Consider the following 21925-nt stretch of genomic DNA (forward strand, 5'->3'; position numbering starts at 1 on the left):
GGCACGGCGGGGAAGGGCCAGGGCGACGGCGCGTGGAATACAATCACGACGGCGCACGGCGTGGGGCGCGAAGACAGGGGAGCCCGAGGGTGGGGGATCAAGATCACGACGGCTCAGCTGACGGGAAGAAAAAAAAGGAAAGGCAAATCAGACGAGAGAAATACAGGGGAGGCGCACGATGGAAGGAAACAACGCTCAACGCTGCACCGTCCCTAAAATCTATACTACAAAGATTCATGATAATTGAAATATTTCTCACTAAATTTAGCCTTCATACCTACTTCACAAATTCTACTTAGAGGCCTACGTATAAACACAAATTGTTTGAATGGGACTCGGCGGACTGAAAACATCCCCTCCGCCAGTACAATCGGCGCCGCGCGCCCGTCCCACCTCCAATTTTTTTTCACCGCGAGATGGTACCCACGCCACGGTTTTACCCACCCCTTCACACCGGCTTTTTCACCCGCCTCGCGGAGCCGCCGCGCTGGTCACGCGGTTTTTCCAACGGGGATCGCGGACCCCTCCGTGTACCCGCCGCCAGCGTTTGCCTGGCCCTCGTCGCTCCTCATCCATCGGTGCCCGCCGTGCCCAAATCCGCCCGTGAATTCCGCGCGAGGATCGCGGCCGGCGTGATCCCATCCCAATCCGTCAAACTTCCCGTCTGCAACCGCAGCGCCGCCCCTCCTCTCCCACCGCCCTCCTCCCCATGTGCAGGCCGCAGCGCCGCCCCTCGATCCCCTCCATCGCCTTCCTCCCCGTCCGCAGGCCGCAGCGCCGCCCCCATCCCCATCCATGGCGGCCGGCGGCTTGGAGAGCAGGGGCGGACGGCGGGCGGAGGCATCTCCGGAGGGGGAGGGGGGCACGCCGCGCTGCGCCGTGTGCTGGACGCGCTCCGGCGGGCCGGCGGACCGAGGAGATCCAGATGGAGGCGGACTCCGTCGTCGAGGAAGCCCGTGCCAAGGCCGTCTCGGCTATCAATGACCTCCCGCGGGGCCGCCGGCCCGAGAAGATCCGGATAGAGGCGGACTCCATCGCCGAGGAGGTTCGTGCTTCGCCGTGTGCCTCGGCGACGTCGCGGCGGCCGAGATGCTCGTGGCGGCCCAGCCATGGCAGCAGCAACAGCAGGCGGCGGCGATTGTGGAGGGGCCCTCGCCGCGCTGCTGGAGCGGTGCGGTGGCGCCTTGCCGTTTCTCCAGGCGACCGTCGGCGTCTTGCTTGCCGGTCAGGCCTATTTCGTGACCCGTCCGTGGTGAGCAAGGTCTGGGCGATGGCGACGACCGCTAGGGCTGATGTGGAGGCCAAGGAGAGGGCGGCCAGGGAGGCGAAGACGAAGGCGGAGGTGGAAGGCAGCGGCTGGCGCGGAGAAGGCGGCCAATTCTGTGGCGGCGGCGGACAAGCCAGAGAGCTCGGCAGAGAAGGACAGCAGAGGTGCATAAGAAGGAGGGCAACATGAGACGTGAGTGCTCTGTTCTGGTGCCGTCCTCTTTTCAAATTGCTATTGCTGCCGATCGAGTCGAGTCCTAGAGCGTTTGATGCTAAATCTGAATGTGGTTACAGTAATCCCAATCTTGCATGTTCTGAATCCGATGGATTCCAAGTTTCAAGCTGCATGGTTTTATTTTTGTATAATTAACCAGTTTCAAGCTAGCAGTGCTTTTGTCTTTAACTCATGTGATGAGTTAACCAAGTATTGTTATTCCGTAGAGCAAGTATTGTCTATAGCAAGTAACTACTCGTACGTGTTCCCTATGTTACACGGATACTGGTACGGGTATCGGATACGATACGTATCGGATACGCGGATACGCACTTTCCCAAAAAACACTGATACGGGGATACGGCTAGGATAATTAATAATTATATATAAATATCACATAGATATTCAGCAAGTGAGATTTTACTCTTGAGTAACTTCCCCTATACTCAGATATGCAATACTTGCATGTCCATATAACATTACCTCTATAACTAGCATTCTCTAAAAGCACAATTGATTCCACAAGGGATTCTTCAGTTGCTGCTCATCTAGTTCTACAGTTCTATTGCAGCAAGTTCATCATTTTGTATCATCTCTTACTACCAAAACAGCATTTGGGTGGGCTGATTACTACTTTGGGTTGTATCCCATCTGGCCCAAAAGTATCGGATACGCGTATCCAAGCAAATACGTATCCGTTTTTTCAGGATACGGCTAGAAACGTATCCTAGGCGTATCCGGGGCGTATCCGTATCCGATACGTATCGGATACGGATACGCCACCTCCTAGGAGTATCCGCGTAAAAGAGCGTGTTCCCCACTGCAAATTGCATCTGTCGTCGTGGCAATTTGCTTGCGCTGAATTATCCATGGGTGTTTTGATGCTGTCTTGATTAAGTAATAATCTTTTGATTGCATGACTCTTACTGCCTAGCAAGCAAACATCTGAAATTGTCTTGTTCAAGTTGTTTGTAGTTGGGTACATATTGTTTGCTATATATCTAACGGAACACATCATACAGTTTGCCTGCTATTCCTGAAAATGATTCTTACGTTGCCAAAGTGGGAAACATTTGTATGTAATCCTCTCCTTTTTTGGCCAAGTGTATGCAATCTAATTAGTGACAACCATGTCTGTAAGTGTCCAATCAGCATGACTAGACCATGCAGCATCTCCTAGAAATTAGTTTCTATTTTTAACCTTTGTAAATCTTGAATGCAGGGAGTTGTTTACTGGCAACGTCCTGAGTCAGCTACGAATAAGATTGAAAGAATCATCAGGGAACCGGTGGTCAGTAGATATGGTTCTGATGATGGACTTCTAGAACATCGTGAAGCACTTCTTGAAAAGGTAAATTCTTTATTTGTCAACTGAGAAATGAGAACAAGATTCATTTGCGTGTCTTTTGGAAATTTGGAAGGAAAAATCATGATGCAAGGAGCTGCAAATTGTCTCTGCAATTTTGTCTGAGTAACAATAAAAAAATCATGAGATCATTTGGGTACTCTGTAATGCTATTGGCCTAATTATTTCATGCCGCATAGTTATCTTTAGAAATTATTCCACTGTTTCATCACCACTTGTGCTAATATTCTTATAACTCGTAGGGGCACTGATGTATTAAAACTCATACTGTGTTATGTTAACCTGCACCTTGACTTCATGCCTTCGTGTTGCATATCTTTTCTGATGTTTACTGTATCTTTTGCAGCTATGCAGAGAGAATAAGCTTACCAAGTCATCAGTTATGGTCACTGCTGGTGCAAATCAGGTAAAACTTTTGTTTCATCTACATTGCTATATGTTTTGCATGCCACTTATTTTGCTTTGTAGAGTTTTCAGGTTATGTTCCCCAATATGTTTCTGTTCATTAATTCTATGGACACATTCTTCCTTTCTTGTCCAACTAGGTCTTTTCTTACACCTATATTTTCAGGTTTTTGTGAACTTGGTCCTTACTCCTTGTGATGCTGGTGATTCTGTTGTCATGCTTGCTCCATATTATTTCAACGCCTGCATGACATTCCAGATGGCCGTTTTTTACTGACATATTAGTTGGGATTGTGACCCCAAGACACTTCATTCTGATGTTGGTGAGATTACTATCCTTTTGTAAGTCTATGCTACCATTTAGCTGGTGAGAGGAATATGCATTTGAAATGCAATACCAATGCATTTAGTATAAGAAATTATGTATTGACTATGATACATTCTCACCGTCACCTATGACCTAAATGCAGATAAAAGTTCTTGGTTAATTCTATGGTAAGTAATTTAATAATTTGTGGTGGTCATCTATGCCAGGTTGTATCCTACACCAGGTTTAATATGCCAGGACGTGGATGTGAAGCATTGTTTTTTTTTTCCTATTTTGCAGTGGTCATTTCTTCACTACAAAGTGCAAAGCAAGATGCAGATACAGATATATGATGATCTATGTTGTACAAAAGGTAAAATGAGCTCGAATGTGCTTTTTTCTTGAGCTCCAATGGCCACCAGAGGATCCTTGACATACAGAGGTATGTTATATGTATGTACAGATGAACTAATGAATTGATGACATTTCACTTGGTCTCGTTTGTCAGCCCAACTGAATTTTCCGAGCGAATTAAATTAATACATCAGATTAGCCATTGTATATATTTGTATTATCCACGAGGACTTGCTGCTGTTATGTAAGATATAATTTTGGGCCTAACGACACAGCTTGCATGCATGCCTTTTTACTTGCTTCTATTATGAGAATTTTTACCGTCAGGGCACAATGGCCATCTGACATATGCCTGATTGTGATTCATGAATTTTTGTCATCTGAACACATGAGAATTTCACACAACTGTTGTCCAGCTATTCTCTTTTTTCATTTCGCCAGATCAGAATGAAATGATGGTTCCTGCTTCTCTAATTAAATTTGATCCTAATATTGACATCACCATTGCATATTAAACCTGGCATAGGATTTCCATCTAATCTGTGGCTCGGGTTCAGATACAACAGCCCTGGTTCAAGAGTATCTCAAGTTTCATGTTCTATTTCCATCTCAAAGGCAGTTTGCTACTTAAACAATCATGAAGAGGACTATATATAAGGGTGGAATTCTGCAATTTCAGGATGGTGATCCTTCCTCTATTGTTTCAGTTGCTTGTGTAAGCAAATCTACATTTACTTTGATCCATGTGCAGAATACTTTTTTGTAAAGTACACATATTTGTTTATTGGTAATTGTTATTGGGTAATTATGTAAAGTTCATGAGAAGTTTTTTTTCCCAGGATGTTGTCATCTACACTGCTAATAACCGTAATGTCCATTGTGTAACCGAGGTACATTTCTGTTGTCTGCATTATTTAAAGGTTTCTTTTCGTTTGTTTTAGTGTGTACAAGGATGCATACCAACTCTTTCATGAGCTACTGTCAATTGTGAACCTACATCATTTCATTATCTATGATTATTGAAGCTTTTTCCTTGTACCTTTGTTTTTTTATAAAACTCAATTCATGTCAGCCATTTTTTTCCATCTTTTTGAAGTTTCCTGCATGCCCTTTCAGGTGACTAAAGGGGGAAGGCTCACCCTGACCCTTTGGTTCACTAGAGACCACGGTGACTGAAGCGGAAAGGCTCACCCTGACTCTTTGGTTCACTAGAGACCACACTAATAATGAGGCTCCAAAACTCCTTACTTTTTTTCTCTCAGACATCATTGAGCTCTGAATCAGCTGAGCAAAAATCTTATATTCCTATGCGAGCCTCTGATAACATGTATTGGTTTTCCTGTGATCAATCTGGCTTTGACATATGATGTGCTAGAGTGCATGTCCTTGGCTTTTAAGTTTCACTCAAGCAGTGGTGAATACAGTACTTCTGTGTTGCCAGATGAAGAAAACCCGATAGAGATGTTTGGGAAGCAACTGCGGCCCGTGAGGGGAGATGATATCTTTGAGAAAATGTTTTCTAGCAGCCTGCATGCTCTTCAGGTATCCTTAATTTTTTGAGTGGCTTCAAAGTCTGCTGTCCGATTGCAGTATTCAGTTACATGTTAGATATGGTTCTCATATTCCTAAAATCGTAACATAGGCATATTCCATTTTAGATCCTTTGCTGGAAACGAGTATAATCATTGGCTTATTGAATATGAGAAGGATGTAAAGAGAAACCACATGCTTGTTGTGCATACTGCATACGTTCACCATCTTGCCAGGTACAGCTATATTGAATAAGAGCAAAGATATATGATCCTCTGTACTTTTACTACTTGAAGTGATGTTTGCCACTTTGCGTTGAAAATAAATTATAATACAATCTGAATATTACTTGCAATCAATATGCTCGATAAGTAATTTGTTGCTTTTTCTACCAAACCTATTTTATTTTCCTATTCAAGCAGACTTTTTTGCAGTTCTATGGTTCACTCTGGGGCTGATTGATTCGCTGCATCTCGGCCAACCAAACCCGCCGGATGCAGGTAAGTCGTGATTGGTTGCCTGGAGGGGGTACGTGGCCTGGCTCCGCTGGTGCGAGAGAACGGAAACCAAACAATAGGTATCTGCACCTCGAACGCCTGGCCGGCGGGGGCCTGTCTCTCCGATGCGCGAGCCAGGCTCGCTAGAGGAGACAACCAATCATGGCCTCTAATTTCAGCCATGTCAAAAGTACTTGGAGCAAAATATCACTTCTGAATTTAGATTTTGTCACTTCACTTCTGAATTTGTATTTCTCTTTAGGTTAAGTAAAGTACAGGCAGAAACACATTTGATCTTAAATGGCTGATTTCATGTGGTTGGTGGAGTGAGATATCTTCCTGAATCTTTAATTTGTCAAATTCTTTATTTGTGAACTCTACATCGGTACATCCATATCCATACTAGGTCAAGACAGACCTATTTTTCGCAATACAGTATGGTGAAAGTACATCGTTTTAAACATGCTACTATAAAAAAAGAACTATATGCTCCTCTGTGAGAAAAATGTGGCGGAGTTTGAGCTGTGCAAAGGTCCTATATATGTTGCCACAACAATTATACAAGGTGGTATTTTAGTTCCAAATTGGTAAAAGATTATAGTTCATGTTTAAAATATTCATGCTTCCAACTGAGTACAAGCACTCGAACAATTTCAACTACTTAGTTCTTTGGTACATTAAAATGAGCTTATTATATTAAAATTTTAATGATTATCATGTACCGCACGAGCGGGCCACGCGGGCAAACTTACTAGTTTGAGGATATAGGAGATAAGATATAGTTGCTACTGAATCGATGATATTTGGGGTATTTTAACCCTCGTGATCAGAAGATCTCCTTCGGCCAACAGGCTAATCGCGAAAATGGCGTTGTATTCTATCGGTGGAACAGTCTTTTCTTTTTCTTTTTCAAAAAAAAGGGAAACAACCTTCAGCAGAGAGAACGTAGAGTCTCCGTGGATATCGCCGTCCTACCGTCAATCACTCAACGGTCGTCTCCTTTCCGGTTTATATTTGACAATACGCGACTCATCCCCTACTTGTTTCCCCGTCCTGCTCGTCCTCCGCACATCCACATCTCGAACCAGAAACCTCAACTCCTAATCGCAGTGAACTGCCAGGGCCGTTCGAGCTCGAGGTTAGCGGCAGCGATGGGGATCGCCGGATCGACCAGCCGCCCATCAAAGCATGTTCCTTGTCCTCGCTCCAACTCCCTTGTCATCCGGTTTTTGGTATCATCTCGTGCATTTTTTTTTGTTATTATGATATATTGACCCCGCTGACGATCCAGGGTTGGTTCTTCATCACGTCTCAGGGGGTTTTCTTGAATCGTCTCGTGATGCCGCATTTGGTTTCTATTCTTGGTATTGATTAGAGTACTGAATCCGTTAACCTGCTTTTGCTGTTTTATATCTGAAACCGCAGAGGAAGAGAGGGAGGCCAGCCTGTTCCCGGCCTGCCAACACCCAGATGGAGCAGAAGATGGCATTGGTCAAGGATGACGATTACCAGCCGATGGTAAGTCCCTACATGGGTCACATGATTTTTGGGCTACACTGCAGTGTTTCTTTTTTTTTCGAAAGATCCAGACAGATTCCGGCATGTATTAATAAGGAGAAAGCAGTGAAAAACCTACTTAGAAAGGTTCTAAATAGGCAGAGCATCGGAAAGCTCCCAACTGAAAAGAAAGCAAAAGAGATTACTCGCTACTTGGGTTCACAACTAAAGCGGCCAGGTGTTTTGCACCTGCCTAGCACCATAACCTTGCTTCATCCTTGATTTCCTCAACCAGCCTATCAACCGTCTTCTCCGTGTTGTTGAAGACACGAGCATTCAGTTCCTTCCAGATGGACCAAGTCGCCAAAATCGCAAGTGACCGCAAGCCTGCTGCACACTGCAGTGTTTCTAGACACGTTTCAGAGTAGCATCAATTTGCACTCTGAAGTATTGTAGAATGTATTTCTATTGGAGTCTCTTTGTTTGCTAAGTTTGGTCACTCTTGACACTCAGGAATATCTTCTCAATTCTCAACTATAGTCATTAGTCAAGTCCAGAAATTATTTCGGAATGTTCTTCTGTAAATTCCCTCTAATATTTTGGTACCAGAATGATTGTCAGCATTTTCATGTTAACACAATATATTTTTTTCTGGTCTACTATCAATGTGATGTTTTCACGACATATGCGGTGACTGCAGGATAATGAGCTCCCTGTTGTTGTCACGCACCAACCTGGAGCAATTCCTTGTGGTGACGACGACGACGAGGTTATTCCCATAAAAGTAAGTATGCTTCCACTTCATTTCTGTTGTACACATCATGCTGCCTATGTTATATATATTATACACTGCAGATGCAAGACCCTATAGATAATTATTACTGACAACATATGTGAATTTGCAGTTTCTCAGAGTAATACTACATGACCAACAAAGTACCGAAATTAGAAACAATGCAATAATCCTTTTTTGTAAAATTTATTGTTCCAAACTTTCTGAAACTGATACAGAATATCCTCGTTATCATAGATTGTGAGGCCAAGGAGAGTGCGAAGAAAGCTTCCTGGTGTTCCTCAAACTGACGGTGCCAAGCGCATTAGCAAGGGCATCCATACAATTACTGGAGTAAGAAATTTCTTATCATGGAAAATTATAATCGGCAGAAAGGCTTTAAATTATCATGGAAAATTATAATCAGCACAAAGGCTTTAAATTTACATTAATAAGCTCACATGGATCCACCATTGCTTATTGAACACTTCAGACCTTTTTTCCTCTCACTCAGATTTTATGAATTGAATTGTGTCAGAACACAATACGTGTAAACATATATTTTGATTGGATTTAGCTGATTCCCTTTCCACCATTCCATCTGAAATTGTTTTGTTTCTGGAAGTTCCACTTTTTTTTGGCTTTTATTGGTAATTGACTGAAGGGTTGAACTAACGTTAACAAGTTGCAACTTGACAGGAATCTGATGTTGATGGCCGTCAGATACATGCAAGGTAATTCGACTCATGTTTCATTTTTCTATGGTAATGAGTAAACTGTATCTCAATTTCTCAAGTTTGTTCACTTATACACTTAATTGAAAATTGTAGTGTGGACGACAACTGGGAATCTGCTATGTCTAGAGCTCAGGAGATACGGGCCAAATTACCTGTAGAAAATCCTAGCTTTGTCAAGCATATGTTACAATCTCATGTCGTCAGAGGTTTTTGGCTGGTAAGTTGCTATTTGTTACTAGCTATTTAATGTTTGCCCAATTCTGAAGAATTTGATATCTGCTTCTTATCAATAACAAGAGAACGAAATAGAGAAATGAGAGGAAACAATATAATGTTTTGAAATCACAATCAAGGCTTGGAAATGGTTAAACTCCAGAAGCATAGGACAATTTTCGCCGTGTTCCTGGAAGGCTAAACATATTTCTCTGACATTCATGAAAATAAAGCTTAGGGAGAGCACATAATCAAGTGTTGAAACAAATTATGTGCAAGCTGTTAGCATTTCCTAAATTATCTTGCAATTTGGCACTTTATTGAAAAAACTCCCGTGCTTAAAGAAAATAAACAACCACATGTTCAGTACAAGCCACCCTAGATCAGCACCCCTTCTGCTTCATCTCCTGTGCATGTGCGGCGGAGAGGGAGAGCAGACAGCAGAGCATGTGCGGCGGCGGCCATGCGTGGGGTGCGGGAGGGGGGGGGGGCGGGGGGCGGTGGTAGTGAGTATGTGCGGCGGCGTGGGTGAATGGGGATGAGATGGATTTGGTTGTTTAGGGTTTATTTCATGGGCTGGGCTGAATGTACTATTAGGCCCAATTAATAAATTCGGGTTTTTTATTTAAAAAAAAATAGTAAAACGTATCCGCGTATCGGGTTTTTTAGAAAATTGCCGTATCCGCGTATCTGTATCCTTCCGATACCAATACGCGTATCCGTATTCGTGCTGCATAGGTTCCAACACTGCTAGTGTTGTCCCCATGCTTTGCTGTAATTGTTCCTGCATCATGTGCTTTGCTCTGAACAGCCAACGGGCCAATCCTGTGTAGGCGAGCTATGAAAAAGATAAATTTGTTTTCATTGCAGGTAAATGATAGTAGCCACGTACACCCTTCCGTCCCAGTATAAGTGCATTCTTATAAATTGGGGATCAAATTAGTGTTGATAGAAAATGATATTACTACCTCACTGGCAGCGGCCGGAGTTTGGGGAGGGGGTGCTGCCCAGGGTTACAGTGTCTAGCAGCCTTAGAAGAGGAGGTAATAGAGGTGGTAAGGAGCGGCGGTGGCGGGTTGCAAGGGTGGCACGGCGAGGCAGCGGGAGCTGGTGAGTACTCAAATGAGTCAAGGGGAAGGAGGAGATGCTGCAGCAGTGAGGAATTGAAGGGAGGCTCATTGTCGATGATGAATTTGGCGGCAGCCAGACGGCAGTAATGGAGAGGAGAGATGGCTAGAGTTTGGGGGAGGCTGGCCGGGGCTTAAAAAGGAAGGGGCCGCCGGGTGAAGGCGGGCCTCTAGCCACGGTGGCCAACAGGTGGTCGTCGGTGCCCACTGAGGAGATGCCCATGACGGTGAACCAGGGTGGGAGCCCCGGCCACAGAAAGGGAGGCCGTCGCAGACAAGTGGGCCTCAGATTCAAAAATCACCCAACATTTACATAAGCACGATAAACTCGCCAATATCATTCTGCAACAACAGACACTCAAAAATCTCTTCTAAACTGATCATAGAAAAATAAACAAAAACTTCCAAGAATTTTATGCCTCGGGTTAGGTAAAAAAAGAAAAAAATATTTTAAAATCATCATTTTAAGTCTAGTATTTAAATAAATTATTTGAGGTACAATTGCGAAGCAAGATTTGAACTTTCTTCACAGTCATGCATTCAAATAAGCCACAAAAATTAAGATAGCCTATGTGCCCGAGTCATGAAGGCAGTCTACTATCCAAATGGTGACCTTTGTGATACTGCTTTCCCTGCTCATACCTCTCCGGTCTGGCGATCCATCATATTTGGACTAGACACTACTACAAAATTCTATTTTGCGAGGCACTTAAAAAAGACCTCGGAGGCGGGCACTTTGAAAAACCGCCTCGGTTAATGCCTGCGATTAACCGAGGCGGTCATTTTCAATTAACCGAGACGGTTACGACAAACCGCCTCGCGAAATATATTAACCGAGGCGGACGTCATAAGCCAACCGCCTCAGTTAATCAGGCCCAGCCCGATAGCTCAAACGGCCCAATTACGAACACACATATATATACACTAGTCATTAGGGTTTCCCAACCATTCTTGTCTTCTCTCTTCCCCCAGTCAGCGCCGGCCCCTCCTCTCTCTCCCTCCCTCCGTCCACCAACACGCAAGACTCACGGGAGCTGAGTCTAGGGAGCGGCGGTGCCTCTCTACCCCTCCTGCATCGCCGCGGTGCCTCCCCTAGGGAGCGGCAAGATGGAAGCGGCGCCGCCGGCGGAGGTGAGGAGGGCCAGCGCGAGCCTGCCGGTGCCGGAGCCCGTGCTCAATGGCGACACCGCGACGGCGACACCCCAAACCTCAAATGGTGGCGCGACGGCGGGCGGCCGGGTAGCCCGGATCCGGAGGTTGCGCGGCGGCGGGCGGCCGGGCAGCCCGGATCCGGCGCATGCACGGCGGCGAGCACCCGGGGAGCTCGGATCCGGCGGCTCCGCGACGACGGGCGGCTCCCTTAGCGGCCGTGCCCCTCCACGGCGGCGGCTGCCCCTCGACGGCCGCGCCCGTCCACGGCGAGGAGGCCCCCCGACGGCCACACCGCTCCCCGGCGCGTCCGCTCCACATCCGGTTGCAGCACGGCCGCTCGAACTCGGCCGGCGCTCGGAGAGGGAGCTACGGGGCGGCGGCGGAGCGGGAGCAGCGGGGCGCTGCGGCGGCCCGGAGCGGGACCGGGAGCAGCACGGCGCGACGGCGACCCGGAGCGGGAGGCGGCCGAGCGGGGCGCGGCGGCGACGCCCGATGGGCTCAGCTGGCCCGTGATGGGCTCGCCGGGCTTTCTCTTTTTTTTTTTGATTTACCGAGGCGGGCACCAAACCTCCTCGGTAAATACTCCATTTACTGTGACGCCTGCTGGGAGGCGTTTGTCAAGCCCAACTCGGAAAACCGATTTTGACTGCCTCGGAAAATATTTTCTGTAGTAGTGAGAGCTGTTGAAAAAGGGGGTCATCTGGCGCCTTGGCAATGGAACAAACATTAAGATATGGTGACATAATTGGATCCCGAGAGGATAAATTTGAAACCTTCTGGGAAACGTAGCTCTTGTAGACTGAAATGGGTGTCACAACTCATTGTCAATAATACCAAGGAATGGGATTCCGAAATACTAAACAGATATTTCTTTGGTCATGATGGGGAAGAAATAAAAAAGATTAAGATACCCTGGAACCCCATGGACGACAAACTTGCATGGCACTATGAGAAAATAGGATGCTTTACAGTCAGGAGCGCCTATCGTTTTGGGATACAAATTCGTGACCTGGAATATGGTATGCAGGGTTCCAGCAGCAGGCCCGATGGTGCAAGGATGATTTGGAAGAAGTTCTGGGCGTTGCCGATACCGCAGAAGGTGAAGATTTTTGCCTGGCGACTTATTCATAAAGGACTGGCCACAAGGGATAATAAAACATGCTCGTCGATTGGAAGAGCAAAATATTTGTGAGGTGTGCGGTATGGAGGTGGAGGATGAACATCATGCAGTGATTCGCTGTAATCTTGCAACATTTCTCAGGACTGAAATGCGCAAGGTTTGGCTTCTACCAGGAGAGGAAGCACTGGTAAATACGGGCCCTGAGTGGGCTGCTGGAGTTGATTGACAATCTTGATGGCCAATGGGCTGGGCGTCTTCTACTACTCCTGAGGAGATTATGGTTTAATCGCAATGAAGTAACACATGGAAAAACTGACTCCTTGCTTGGGTCAGTAAAATTCCTCACAAACTACAGCGACGAATTGTTTGCTATCCAACGACAGGGAGTAACTGATGTGAAGGGGAAGAAGCCTGTTCACCCTATGCTGATCAGTAGGAGTGATGGGCCAAGAAGGAAGGAGAAGCATTCTTGGGAACCTCCTAAGCTGGGCTGGTTAAAAGTCAATGTCGATGGTTCTTTCACGGAGGCAACTGGCACCGCCGGATTGGGGATTGTAATCCGGGACCATCAAGGAGATGTAAAACTGTCTGCTTGGAGAGTGATCTCTAGAGCAATCGATGCAGAGGAAGTAGAAGCCATGGCGTGTAGGGAAGGCTTGAATCTGGCAGCTGAATGGTTCCGGATGCCGATTGTTCTTGAGTCGGATTGTGTAATGGTCATTCGTTATCTTAAGGAGTGGAGGACTTTGAAACCAGCATGTTTCTCTACTATCCAAGAGGCTGTCAGAATAGCAAAAAGCCTCCCTGACCTCGAGTTGTGTCATGTAAAGAGAGAGAGAAATGGTGTAGCAAATGAGCTTGCGCATCTAGCGAAGCGGTTAAACCATAGTGCTGTGTGGCGCAATCGCTTGCCTAGGTGTGTTGAGCAGATCATTGCTCATGATTGTAACTCGTTTGTGAGCAACTAATATAGATCTCTCTTTACTCGCAAAAAAAATAAGCCACAAAAATTAAATAAGTTCATGCAAACATATGCACATAATGCTTCATTATGCTTTAATGTTGCTCATGATGATATTGGTTAAATGTTAATCATACTTAACATGTTTGGGTTGTGACAGCCCTGTTGTATTTGCATCTGACCTGGCTGAAGAAATGACAAAGGGGCATACAGTATTTCGCCGTGGCCCTCTTGATGCTATTTTGGCTGATCATATAAGATCGAGTGCTACCAATAGGAAGGCTGCAGACAGATGTTACTAGACAGGGGGGCCATCCTAGCCCTGTTTGCGCGTGAAGAAATGCCGCTAAATAGCTAACAGCAATACAGCCTAGGCATGCCAAATCCAGGTAACCACGCTGGATGTCGCTCACGGGAATGCTGAAGAAATGCAGAGGCAGCGTCCGGAGAAGGAAGCATCACTGGGTACCCCGCTCACATGTGATGCTGTTAGCAGCATGCAGCTCTTTTGCAGGCACATCTTTTGCTATAACGGAATGAGTATGTAAGGTCCCTCGACCTGGAGAGCAGCGCGGTCGCCCGGCGTGGCGCGGAGGTGGAGCACCGTGGGTGGGATGGATTGGGTGGCGCAAGCGCCGCAGGTCGTGTCCGGCAACTCGGGGAAGAAAGTCTGGTAGATCTATTTTAACAGCACAAAGGTACGTTTTCTGCTAAATATAACGGTCATGGCATGTAAGGGATGGAATTTAATTTTTATTTTAGTGGCACTGAAGGGATGATCCAAAATTTAAATAGGGGTGAGTTAAATTTTTCAATGTCGCATAAATAATTTTCTCATCATTTTGCATGACCATACATCGATAGATTTCTCTCAAGAATCAAGATGAGTAAGAGTTGGCCTCGAATAATCAAAATCCAGTTGTTGATGTATGTTACGGACGAAGGAAAATGTGACGCTATAACGTTGAGACAGACTAGGTAATTATTAACTGAGCCCGACTAGATGACATTTTTCTGCTTGGCAGGGCAGCAGCATAGAAAAGGGCCATTTGGCCGTGTACGACCCATGTTAGGTGCCTACTTTCTCCAGACCCCCAGAGAAAGATTCCTGCAGCATGCTGCTACAATACTGCCGCTTCTCTGTTGCTCTCTTACTTTCTTTATTTTTATTTTTACCGTGCATGACCCATTCACCCATTTTTCTGCAAGGTGGAACGCGTCCCATTCGTAGCTGAATTCGGTGTGCATGCGTAGCAAGCGGCTAGCGTTCAACCGTGCAGATTTCTCCTTCGCATGGAACCGCTAAGTTAACATCGAGCATAGCCTTTTGTTAAGACAAACAAGGCATAATTACTAGTAGGTACTGTTTGCATCGACGATGCTGTCTGTTGATGCTACATTGGCGGTTTCCTCCATGTTTGTCGATACTTGCAGCGAAATGGTACCTTTGAGAGCTATGCTTAACTCTGCATAGCATTGGCAAACTATAGTTCACTCTTCAGCGGTTCAACCTATGCAGATAAAATCCTTGCTCCTTGGTATCCAGCACGCACAACGCGGCCGCAGCACGCAGTAGGTGTCTCTGTTCCTCTTGGTCCTGTCCTGCATGCTGGCTCCCATCGATGCTATATATATATTTATAAATCTATGCGCGCTTGGACAAAGCTAAGTCCTGCATGTCTGTCTGATGATGCGCTGTGCCGCCCGTGTATTCTATCCGCTCCGGAACAAAGAGCACCAGGCCAACTCCACTCCACGCCACCAGCTCGATCGATCGCTGCTGGTGCCTCCCACATGCGTGTGTGCCGCTGCTCGCCCTGCCTGCTCCGCACTGCTACCCCTGACTGACTACAATAATATTCAGACAACCGTTCGTCCTCTCGCACTCGCGCACTTGCATTGTCAAGGCACATCGTGCGAATAAACGGGTCAAGGTAGGTGCAGTTTCAGTGTACTGCTCTGCAAAAAAAAAAAGTACGGTAGAAATAATCAACCTCCCTATCATTGTGTTTACGGTCTCTCTCCGGTTACTTCGTATCAAAGTTAATTATCTAGATAATGGCATGCTCTAGAAAATCCTTAGAAATGATGTTTGTTCAAAGAAAAGGAACGCAAGATCCTTAGAAATTTTGGCTGTTGAGAAAGGGCAAAAATCCGTACCCTGGTTTTGGTATATCCGACTGTTTCTGAAACCCTAATCATCATATCGGTATACACGCTGCTGGGCAGGGTAATTATATCCTATCCAGCCTCGTAGATCCAATGTTTATCATTGTCTGTACAAATCTGGTGATGCAATCTAGTGCTATCAAGCATCTAGAACATTTTATTAAAAGCAAGCAAATGGTTTCTAAAAAATAGCCGATCCATGAGTCGTGTTTTATCGAGTTCTGAATCCAAGCATTAATGTAACTGTAAACACGTGTAGTTAACTGCAAACCATAGGCAAATCGTTTTATCTAATCTTGTATAAAATCATGCTTTGTTAAATATTTTTTCCAAAACATATAGCATTTTTTATGATGAATTTCTATTCATTTGAAGACAGATAGATTTCCATCCATTCATAAGTATTTAAGAAATAAAAAAATTCAGAAGATACTTGAAAATTTTCCCATTACAGCTCCTACTCCAATATGCATTACTTACAACATATATAGAACTAAGTTTATGGGTTTTACTAGAAAATAAAATTACATACATAGAAAATGTTGCAAGTATAAGTCGATATCCTATCCATGTGGTCTCTAATATATCATAAGGAAAATGATTCATCTAAGTGCTCTGTACTCCACCTCCGGTTCCAAGATTTTTCTAGGACCTACAAATATTACCCAGCTCTAAGAATTGTTAGATTAGATTTCGATCACGCCCCAATAAGGATCATTGACCTTGTTCTGATGGCAATGCAAATGGTCAAATGGACCTGGGCTTGGCTTTATATATGTAGACGCATTTGTCCAGAATACAAATATACACATCATCGCAGCTAGACAAAACCTCTGTGAGTCAGATTAGTTTTACTGCTTTTTGTGAATGATTATTCCCTTCACACACATGTTCCAACAATAGGTTTCCTTTCCTCTACGTATTCTCCTGGGAAGGCACAGCCCTGCCAACTGCCAAAGGACCAAAGGTGGAGCTAGCATGAGTGACCTTTCTACTACCAATGCGTCCACATCATGCATGAGGGGTCCAAAAGCTGACAAAACAAAAGTACTCAGGCGTGCATCAACCTGCTCCCTCCTCTTCTGCTTGACCCATGCGCACACCAGAGCATGGGTAGACCGTATCCATGGCGAGATCCCCCTCTACTCCATCACCACGACCAGTCGAGCTCGAGTATGATAGATATATCCCTTTCACCCCATTCCCTTTAGTCCCTTTTGATACCTCAAAGGCAGGGGAGGGGTCTCTCCGATTCTCCACTGCTCCTTCACTCTCGTCTGCTCCATTGCTTCCTAGTCTCCACTCCACTCGCTCTCATTCGCATCTCTTCCCGAGTCTTCACCTTCCCCGCTTTGCCACCGTTTTGGTGAACCACCCTCTCAACCAATCCAAGCAAAACCAGCACCACCATTGACATCGCCACTGCCACAGCACCTCCTCTTCTTAACCTCCACCCATGTATGCTGCATGCCACGGCATCAGCACGCCTCGCCAGTCACCTCCACCGCCATGGCCGGCAATGGCGCGCCTCGCCTTCTCCGGCTCCCTACCGCTGCCACCTCGTTGCCGCTGCTGCAGCTAGCAGTAGCAGTGCTGCTACAGCTGCTGTGCTTCGCCTCGGCGCTTAACCAGGACGGCATGCTGCTCCTCTCCTTCAAGCTCTCGCTCGCCGCCGACCCGCTCGGCTCCCTCTCCGGCTGGGGCTACGCCGACGCCACGCCCTGCGCGTGGAACGGCGTCGTCTGCTCGCCGGACTCGCGGGTCGTCAGCGTCGTCCTCCCCAACGCGCAGCTCGTCGGCCCCGTGGCCAAGGAGCTCGGCCTCGTCGAGCACCTCCGGCACCTCGACCTCTCCGGGAACGCGCTCAACGGCACCATCCCGCCCGAGCTGCTCCGCGCGCCGGAGCTCCGAGTGCTCTCGCTCGCCGGCAATGGCATTACCGGCGACCTTCCGGAGCAGGTCGGCCAGCTTCGCAGCCTCCGCGCGCTCAACCTCGCCGGCAACGCGCTCTCCGGCGCCGTCCCGCAGAACCTCACCCTGCTCCCCAACCTCACCGCCGTCTCGCTCGCCAACAATTTCTTCTCCGGCGCACTCCCCCGCGGGGGTTTCCCGGCGCTTCAGATACTCGACGTCAGCGCCAACCTGCTCAACGGCACGCTGCCGTCGGACTTTGGCGGCTCCGCGCTGCGGTACGTCAACCTGTCGTCCAACCGCATCGCCGGCGCCATTCCGCCGGAGATCGCGTCGAACCTGCCGGTCAATGTTACCATCGACCTCTCCTACAACAACCTCACCGGCGCCATCCCGGCGGTGCCACCGTTCTCGGCGCAGAGGCCCACGGCGTTCGATGGGAACGCCGGGCTCTGCGGGAAGCCGCTGGACAGCCTCTGCGCCTTCACGTCCTCCTCCGCCGCGGAACCCCCGAACGGCACCGCGAAGTCGCCGCCGGCCATCGCGGCGATACCGAGGGACCCGATCGAGGCGCTTCCTGGCGATGACACCAGCAGCGCCGCCGGAGCGTCGGCGTCAGGCGAGCAGCGCGGCCGGATGCGCCTTGCTACCATCGTCGCCATCGCCGCCGGCGACGTGGCCGGCATCGCCGTCCTCTTCGTGGTGATCCTGTACGTGTACCAGGTGAGGAAGAGGAGGCAGCGTCAGGAGGTGGCGAAGCAGAGGATGGGCGTCGTGTTCAAGAAACCGGAGCCGGACGAGTCGCCGGACACCGTCTGCCGGAGCCTGTCCTGCTGCCTGCGTAAGAAGGCCGGCGACGACAGCGACGACACAGAGGAGATTACGGACACGTCGGCCTCCTTCGCCGCCAAGGAAGGCATCACGGAGAAGAGCAGCAAGGCGGGAGCCGAAGCGGCGAGCAAGAAGATGGGCGGCGACGGCGCGGTGCTGGTGACGGTGGACGGCGGCGCGGAGCTGGAGCTGGAGACGCTGCTGAAGGCCTCGGCGTACATCCTCGGCGCGGCCGGCGGCAGCATCGTGTACAAGGCCGTGCTGGCCGACGGCGCGGCGCTGGCGGTGCGGCGGATCGGCAGCGACGACGCCGGCGTGCGGCGGTTCAGCGAGCTGGACGCGCAGATGCGCGCCGTGGCGAAGCTGCGGCACGGCAACATCCTCCGGCTGCGCGGCTTCTACTGGGGCCCCGACGAGATGCTCATCATCCACGAGTTCGCCCCCAACGGCAACCTCGCCAACCTCTCCGTCAAAAGTGCGTAACTGATCTGAAATTCTGATCTGATCTGATCTTCCCAATGCCAACCGCCATTGATGTTACGGATGGGTGTGCAGGGAAGCCGGGGTCGTCGCCGATCAACCTCGGGTGGAGCGCGCGGCTCCGCATCGCGCGCGGCGTGGCGAGAGGCCTCGCGTACCTGCACGACAAGAAGTGGGTGCACGGCAACGTGAAGCCGAGCAACATCCTGCTGGACGCGGACATGGAGCCGCTGCTGGCCGACCTCGGCGTCGACCGGCTGGTCCGCGGTGGCGGCCACAGGCCGCTGTCGGCGTCGGCGCAGGCGGGGCGGTTCGGGAGCAAGCGCTCGGCGAGGAGCCTCCCGGACCTGTCGCTGCCGCCGAGCCACGCGGGCGGGCCGCCGGCGAGCCCGGCCGCCGCGGCCGACACGGCGGCGCACTACCGGGCGCCGGAGGCCGTGCGGAGCCCGAAGCCGAGCGCCAAGTGGGACGTGTACTCGTTGGGCGTGCTGCTGCTGGAGCTGGTGGCCGGGCGCGCGCTGACGAGCGTGGAGCTGTGCCATTGCGCGGCGGACGACAAGGCGCAGGCGCTCCGGCTGGCGGACCCCGCGCTCCGCGGCGAGGTGGAGGGGCGGGAGGAGGCGGTGGCGAGCTGCCTCCGGCTGGGCGCCGCGTGCTGCGCCATGGCGCCCGGCAAGAGGCCGTCCATCCGGGACGCGCTGCAGGCCATCGAGAGGATACCTGACCTCGCTGCCGCGTCCTCCTCGTCGTCCTGCTCCACGGCGGCGCAACGGTGAAGATGATCTTGTTCGTGACGGTTGCCATTGATCTGTGAAGGCGAGAATCGGTCGTTGTTGATGCGTGTGTGTTTCGTCTCTTGTCGTTCTCTGTACCATAGCACCACCATTCACGGTTTTGTGAGCCCAGTTCCTGAAAGGAATTGGTTTGCATTGCATCCCATTCATACTACCACTTCCATGGCGTGCGGTTCATTCAGAGGTCCAGCAGTCTCATCTGGCAATTAATGACTTGGAATGGAAGCTAGCATAAATCCAAGTCTCGGTCGCCGAAGCCCGAAGGGGAAGGCAATTAAGATTATTGTGAACTCGACATTAGCTAGTAGAACTAGAAGAAAACATTCAGAACTCTTGCACATTTCAGAACTCTTGCGAGTACTGTACTACGGTAGTGAAGCAGGCGAACAAGACGAAGGCAGGTACAGCAACAGTTAACAGCGCCCGTGATGCGGATGGGTGATTTTTTATTTGAAAAATTGCAGATGGGGATTCGCCTCTGCTCCGAGCGCGGGAAGGGGAGGAGGGGAAGAGTCCAAAAAGCGCCGGGGCACAAAGCAACAAAGCACGGCCCACTCCTCAGAGTACGGCAGATGCCATGGTTTTCATATGTGCTCCTCCGTTGCATGGCCTGTCTGCTAAGGGTTATTCTAGTCATTAGGGTAGAAAAGCTTGCAGATTTACTGTTATAGTGATCCTAACTAGTGGTACAAAGTTAAGTTACCTGCTCCCCGTGTCTCTTGCGGTATATCACTGGCATTGCTTGACCTCGACTAGGGTTATCAATTTCATTTTTTTTAAAAAAAATTCAGCATCCTTCAAAGTTACCATGCAGCCCAAATAACCTGTGTTTCGGCATACCGCATACCTCATCTCAGAATTGACCAGTGAAAAAGAAAGCTTCTATGAAAACATTCTATATTTCCTTCCTCCATCTGATTCTTTGAATTCACATTCAAAGCAGGTGTTCAGCATAAAATTTTCAAATTATAAAAATATTTTTTTCTTTCAAAAAATAAAATTACAATTTTCATCTTAGAGTTGACCTATGAAAAATAATTTTCAACCATAGAAGAGGAAGAGGAAGAAGAAAAGGAGAGGAGGGAGAGGATGAAGAAGAGGAAAAATGAGCACCCACTAGTTTTCTATCCTGTGTAATATATGCCTACTATCGTTATGTCTAGTGAAATTAACATAGACTTCATGATACTTGCAGGATAATTATTACAAATATGTATGATTTATTTGCAATACCTTGGGCCCGTTGTTTTAGGGAATTGTACGGATAGCTCTCTCTGGATATGTCCAATAATAGGTCTTGATCTCTAACTAGGGCAGCAACACAACAATTATAATAAATAAAGAGGGTGCACACGCTTCTTTCATCAAATCTTGCTTCTGATGTTTCTCCAGCCGCACACAGTGACCAAAAGTGCTTCCTAGCAGAACAACACCTACAAGATCACAGGATCTTGTGCAGTGATAAGTAGCCTAAAGGACTGATGCAATGGTTACAGAACATATGCAATTGGCAACACGAGCCTGTTGCAACGATTGTAGCGAAACACAAATAAAAATATCAACAAGGTAATAGGCTGGGGTAGAGAAGTTTGGTTGTTTCAATAAATAGAAAAAAAATTCAGCCGAGTCGCCAAAATTTGTGTTGACATAAAATCCAACCAAAAACTGAAGTACTAAAATGTGGAGATCGCAGATGAATTGAAAGCCAACCAAAATTTGTGAGTGAAAAAAAAGGCCAGGCGATTTCTATTAAACCGGTCTTCAAGCTTCACCAAAATCGCTCGCTCCAAAGAATGGTACTGCTTCTTAGAGTGTGTATTGCAGTCTAGCCAGCCTAATTTATCCGGTCTGAGGCATCTCGATAATATAAAAAATCTGTTAATTCATGACGGTTTCATTTCGTTATAGATCACTAAAAAATTAACATAAAACAGTATCCATGACGATTTCAAAATTCACACCACGTGACGTTTTTAAAGAAATTGTCATAGATTAGCTAATTCATGACGTTTTGAAACCATAATAAAATATCCCCGGCCCCCCGCAGCCCAACCCAAGGCCCATTGTACATCTGGCTCACTAAAACGCAGCCCATTTTTCTAGTCAATCAATTAGCATTTCAATACGGGTCTTAGAATTTATTTGATTTAATTAAATAAAATATGGACAAGCCCATATTAAATCTAACAACTACAAAAACAGTTTGTAGGGGTGGGTAGAAC

General features: G+C 47.9%; 2 protein-coding genes and 1 long non-coding RNA gene across 15 annotated transcripts; all 3 read left to right on the top strand.

Moving 5' to 3' along the window:
* Window positions 1-517: 517 nt before the first annotated feature.
* LOC120672352 lies at window positions 518-6337 on the top strand. Of its 13 annotated transcripts, XR_005674105.1 has the most exons (11): window positions 522-1459; window positions 2703-2831; window positions 3193-3252; window positions 3418-3574; window positions 3722-3746; window positions 3859-4000; window positions 4439-4627; window positions 4752-4802; window positions 5029-5454; window positions 5571-5678; window positions 5877-6337. It is a non-coding gene; the product is annotated as an uncharacterized LOC120672352 (long non-coding RNA). The 13 variants fall into 13 exon arrangements; XR_005674114.1 differs by having other exon boundaries at window positions 518-1459; window positions 3418-4000; window positions 5029-5239; window positions 5354-5454; XR_005674104.1 differs by having other exon boundaries at window positions 521-1459; window positions 3418-3746.
* A 621-nt stretch (window positions 6338-6958) lies between these two features.
* LOC120672387 (B3 domain-containing protein Os01g0234100-like) lies at window positions 6959-13561 on the top strand. The gene is made up of 7 exons (XM_039952764.1): window positions 6959-7125; window positions 7365-7457; window positions 8137-8220; window positions 8467-8562; window positions 8908-8942; window positions 9039-9162; window positions 12465-13561. The coding sequence occupies exons 2-7, from the start codon at window positions 7410-7412 to the stop codon at window positions 12627-12629; spliced, it is 552 nt and encodes a 183-aa protein (XP_039808698.1). The 5' UTR covers window positions 6959-7125; window positions 7365-7409; the 3' UTR covers window positions 12630-13561.
* A 259-nt stretch (window positions 13562-13820) lies between these two features.
* Window positions 13821-19939, top strand: LOC120672384 (probable LRR receptor-like serine/threonine-protein kinase At4g37250). Its single transcript, XM_039952750.1, has 3 exons — window positions 13821-14216; window positions 16591-18904; window positions 18985-19939. Exons 2-3 carry the CDS (start codon window positions 17155-17157, stop codon window positions 19683-19685), a joined length of 2451 nt encoding a protein of 816 aa, XP_039808684.1. The 5' UTR covers window positions 13821-14216; window positions 16591-17154; the 3' UTR covers window positions 19686-19939.
* The last annotated feature ends 1986 nt before the right edge of the window (window positions 19940-21925 follow it).

The sequence above is a fragment of the Panicum virgatum genome, chromosome 2K (assembly GCF_016808335.1).
Source record: "Panicum virgatum strain AP13 chromosome 2K, P.virgatum_v5, whole genome shotgun sequence".
In the NCBI taxonomy this organism is placed as follows: Eukaryota; Viridiplantae; Streptophyta; class Magnoliopsida; order Poales; family Poaceae; genus Panicum; species Panicum virgatum.

What these genes read in the sequence shown, in the direction of transcription:
- LOC120672387 (XM_039952764.1), top strand. Translation starts at nt 7,410, where the DNA reads ATGGAGCAGAAGATGGCATTGGTCAAGGATGACGATTACCAGCCGATG. An exon ending in GGCCGTCAGATACATGCAAG is followed by an intron (nt 8,943 to 9,038) that starts GTAATTCGACTC and finishes TGAAAATTGTAG; the next exon opens with TGTGGACGACAACTGGGAAT. An exon ending in TCGTCAGAGGTTTTTGGCTG is followed by an intron (nt 9,163 to 12,464) that starts GTAAGTTGCTAT and finishes TATGGTATGCAG; the next exon opens with GGTTCCAGCAGCAGGCCCGA.
- LOC120672384 (XM_039952750.1), top strand. Translation starts at nt 17,155, where the DNA reads ATGCCACGGCATCAGCACGCCTCGCCAGTCACCTCCACCGCCATGGCC. An exon ending in CGCCAACCTCTCCGTCAAAA is followed by an intron (nt 18,905 to 18,984) that starts GTGCGTAACTGA and finishes ATGGGTGTGCAG; the next exon opens with GGAAGCCGGGGTCGTCGCCG.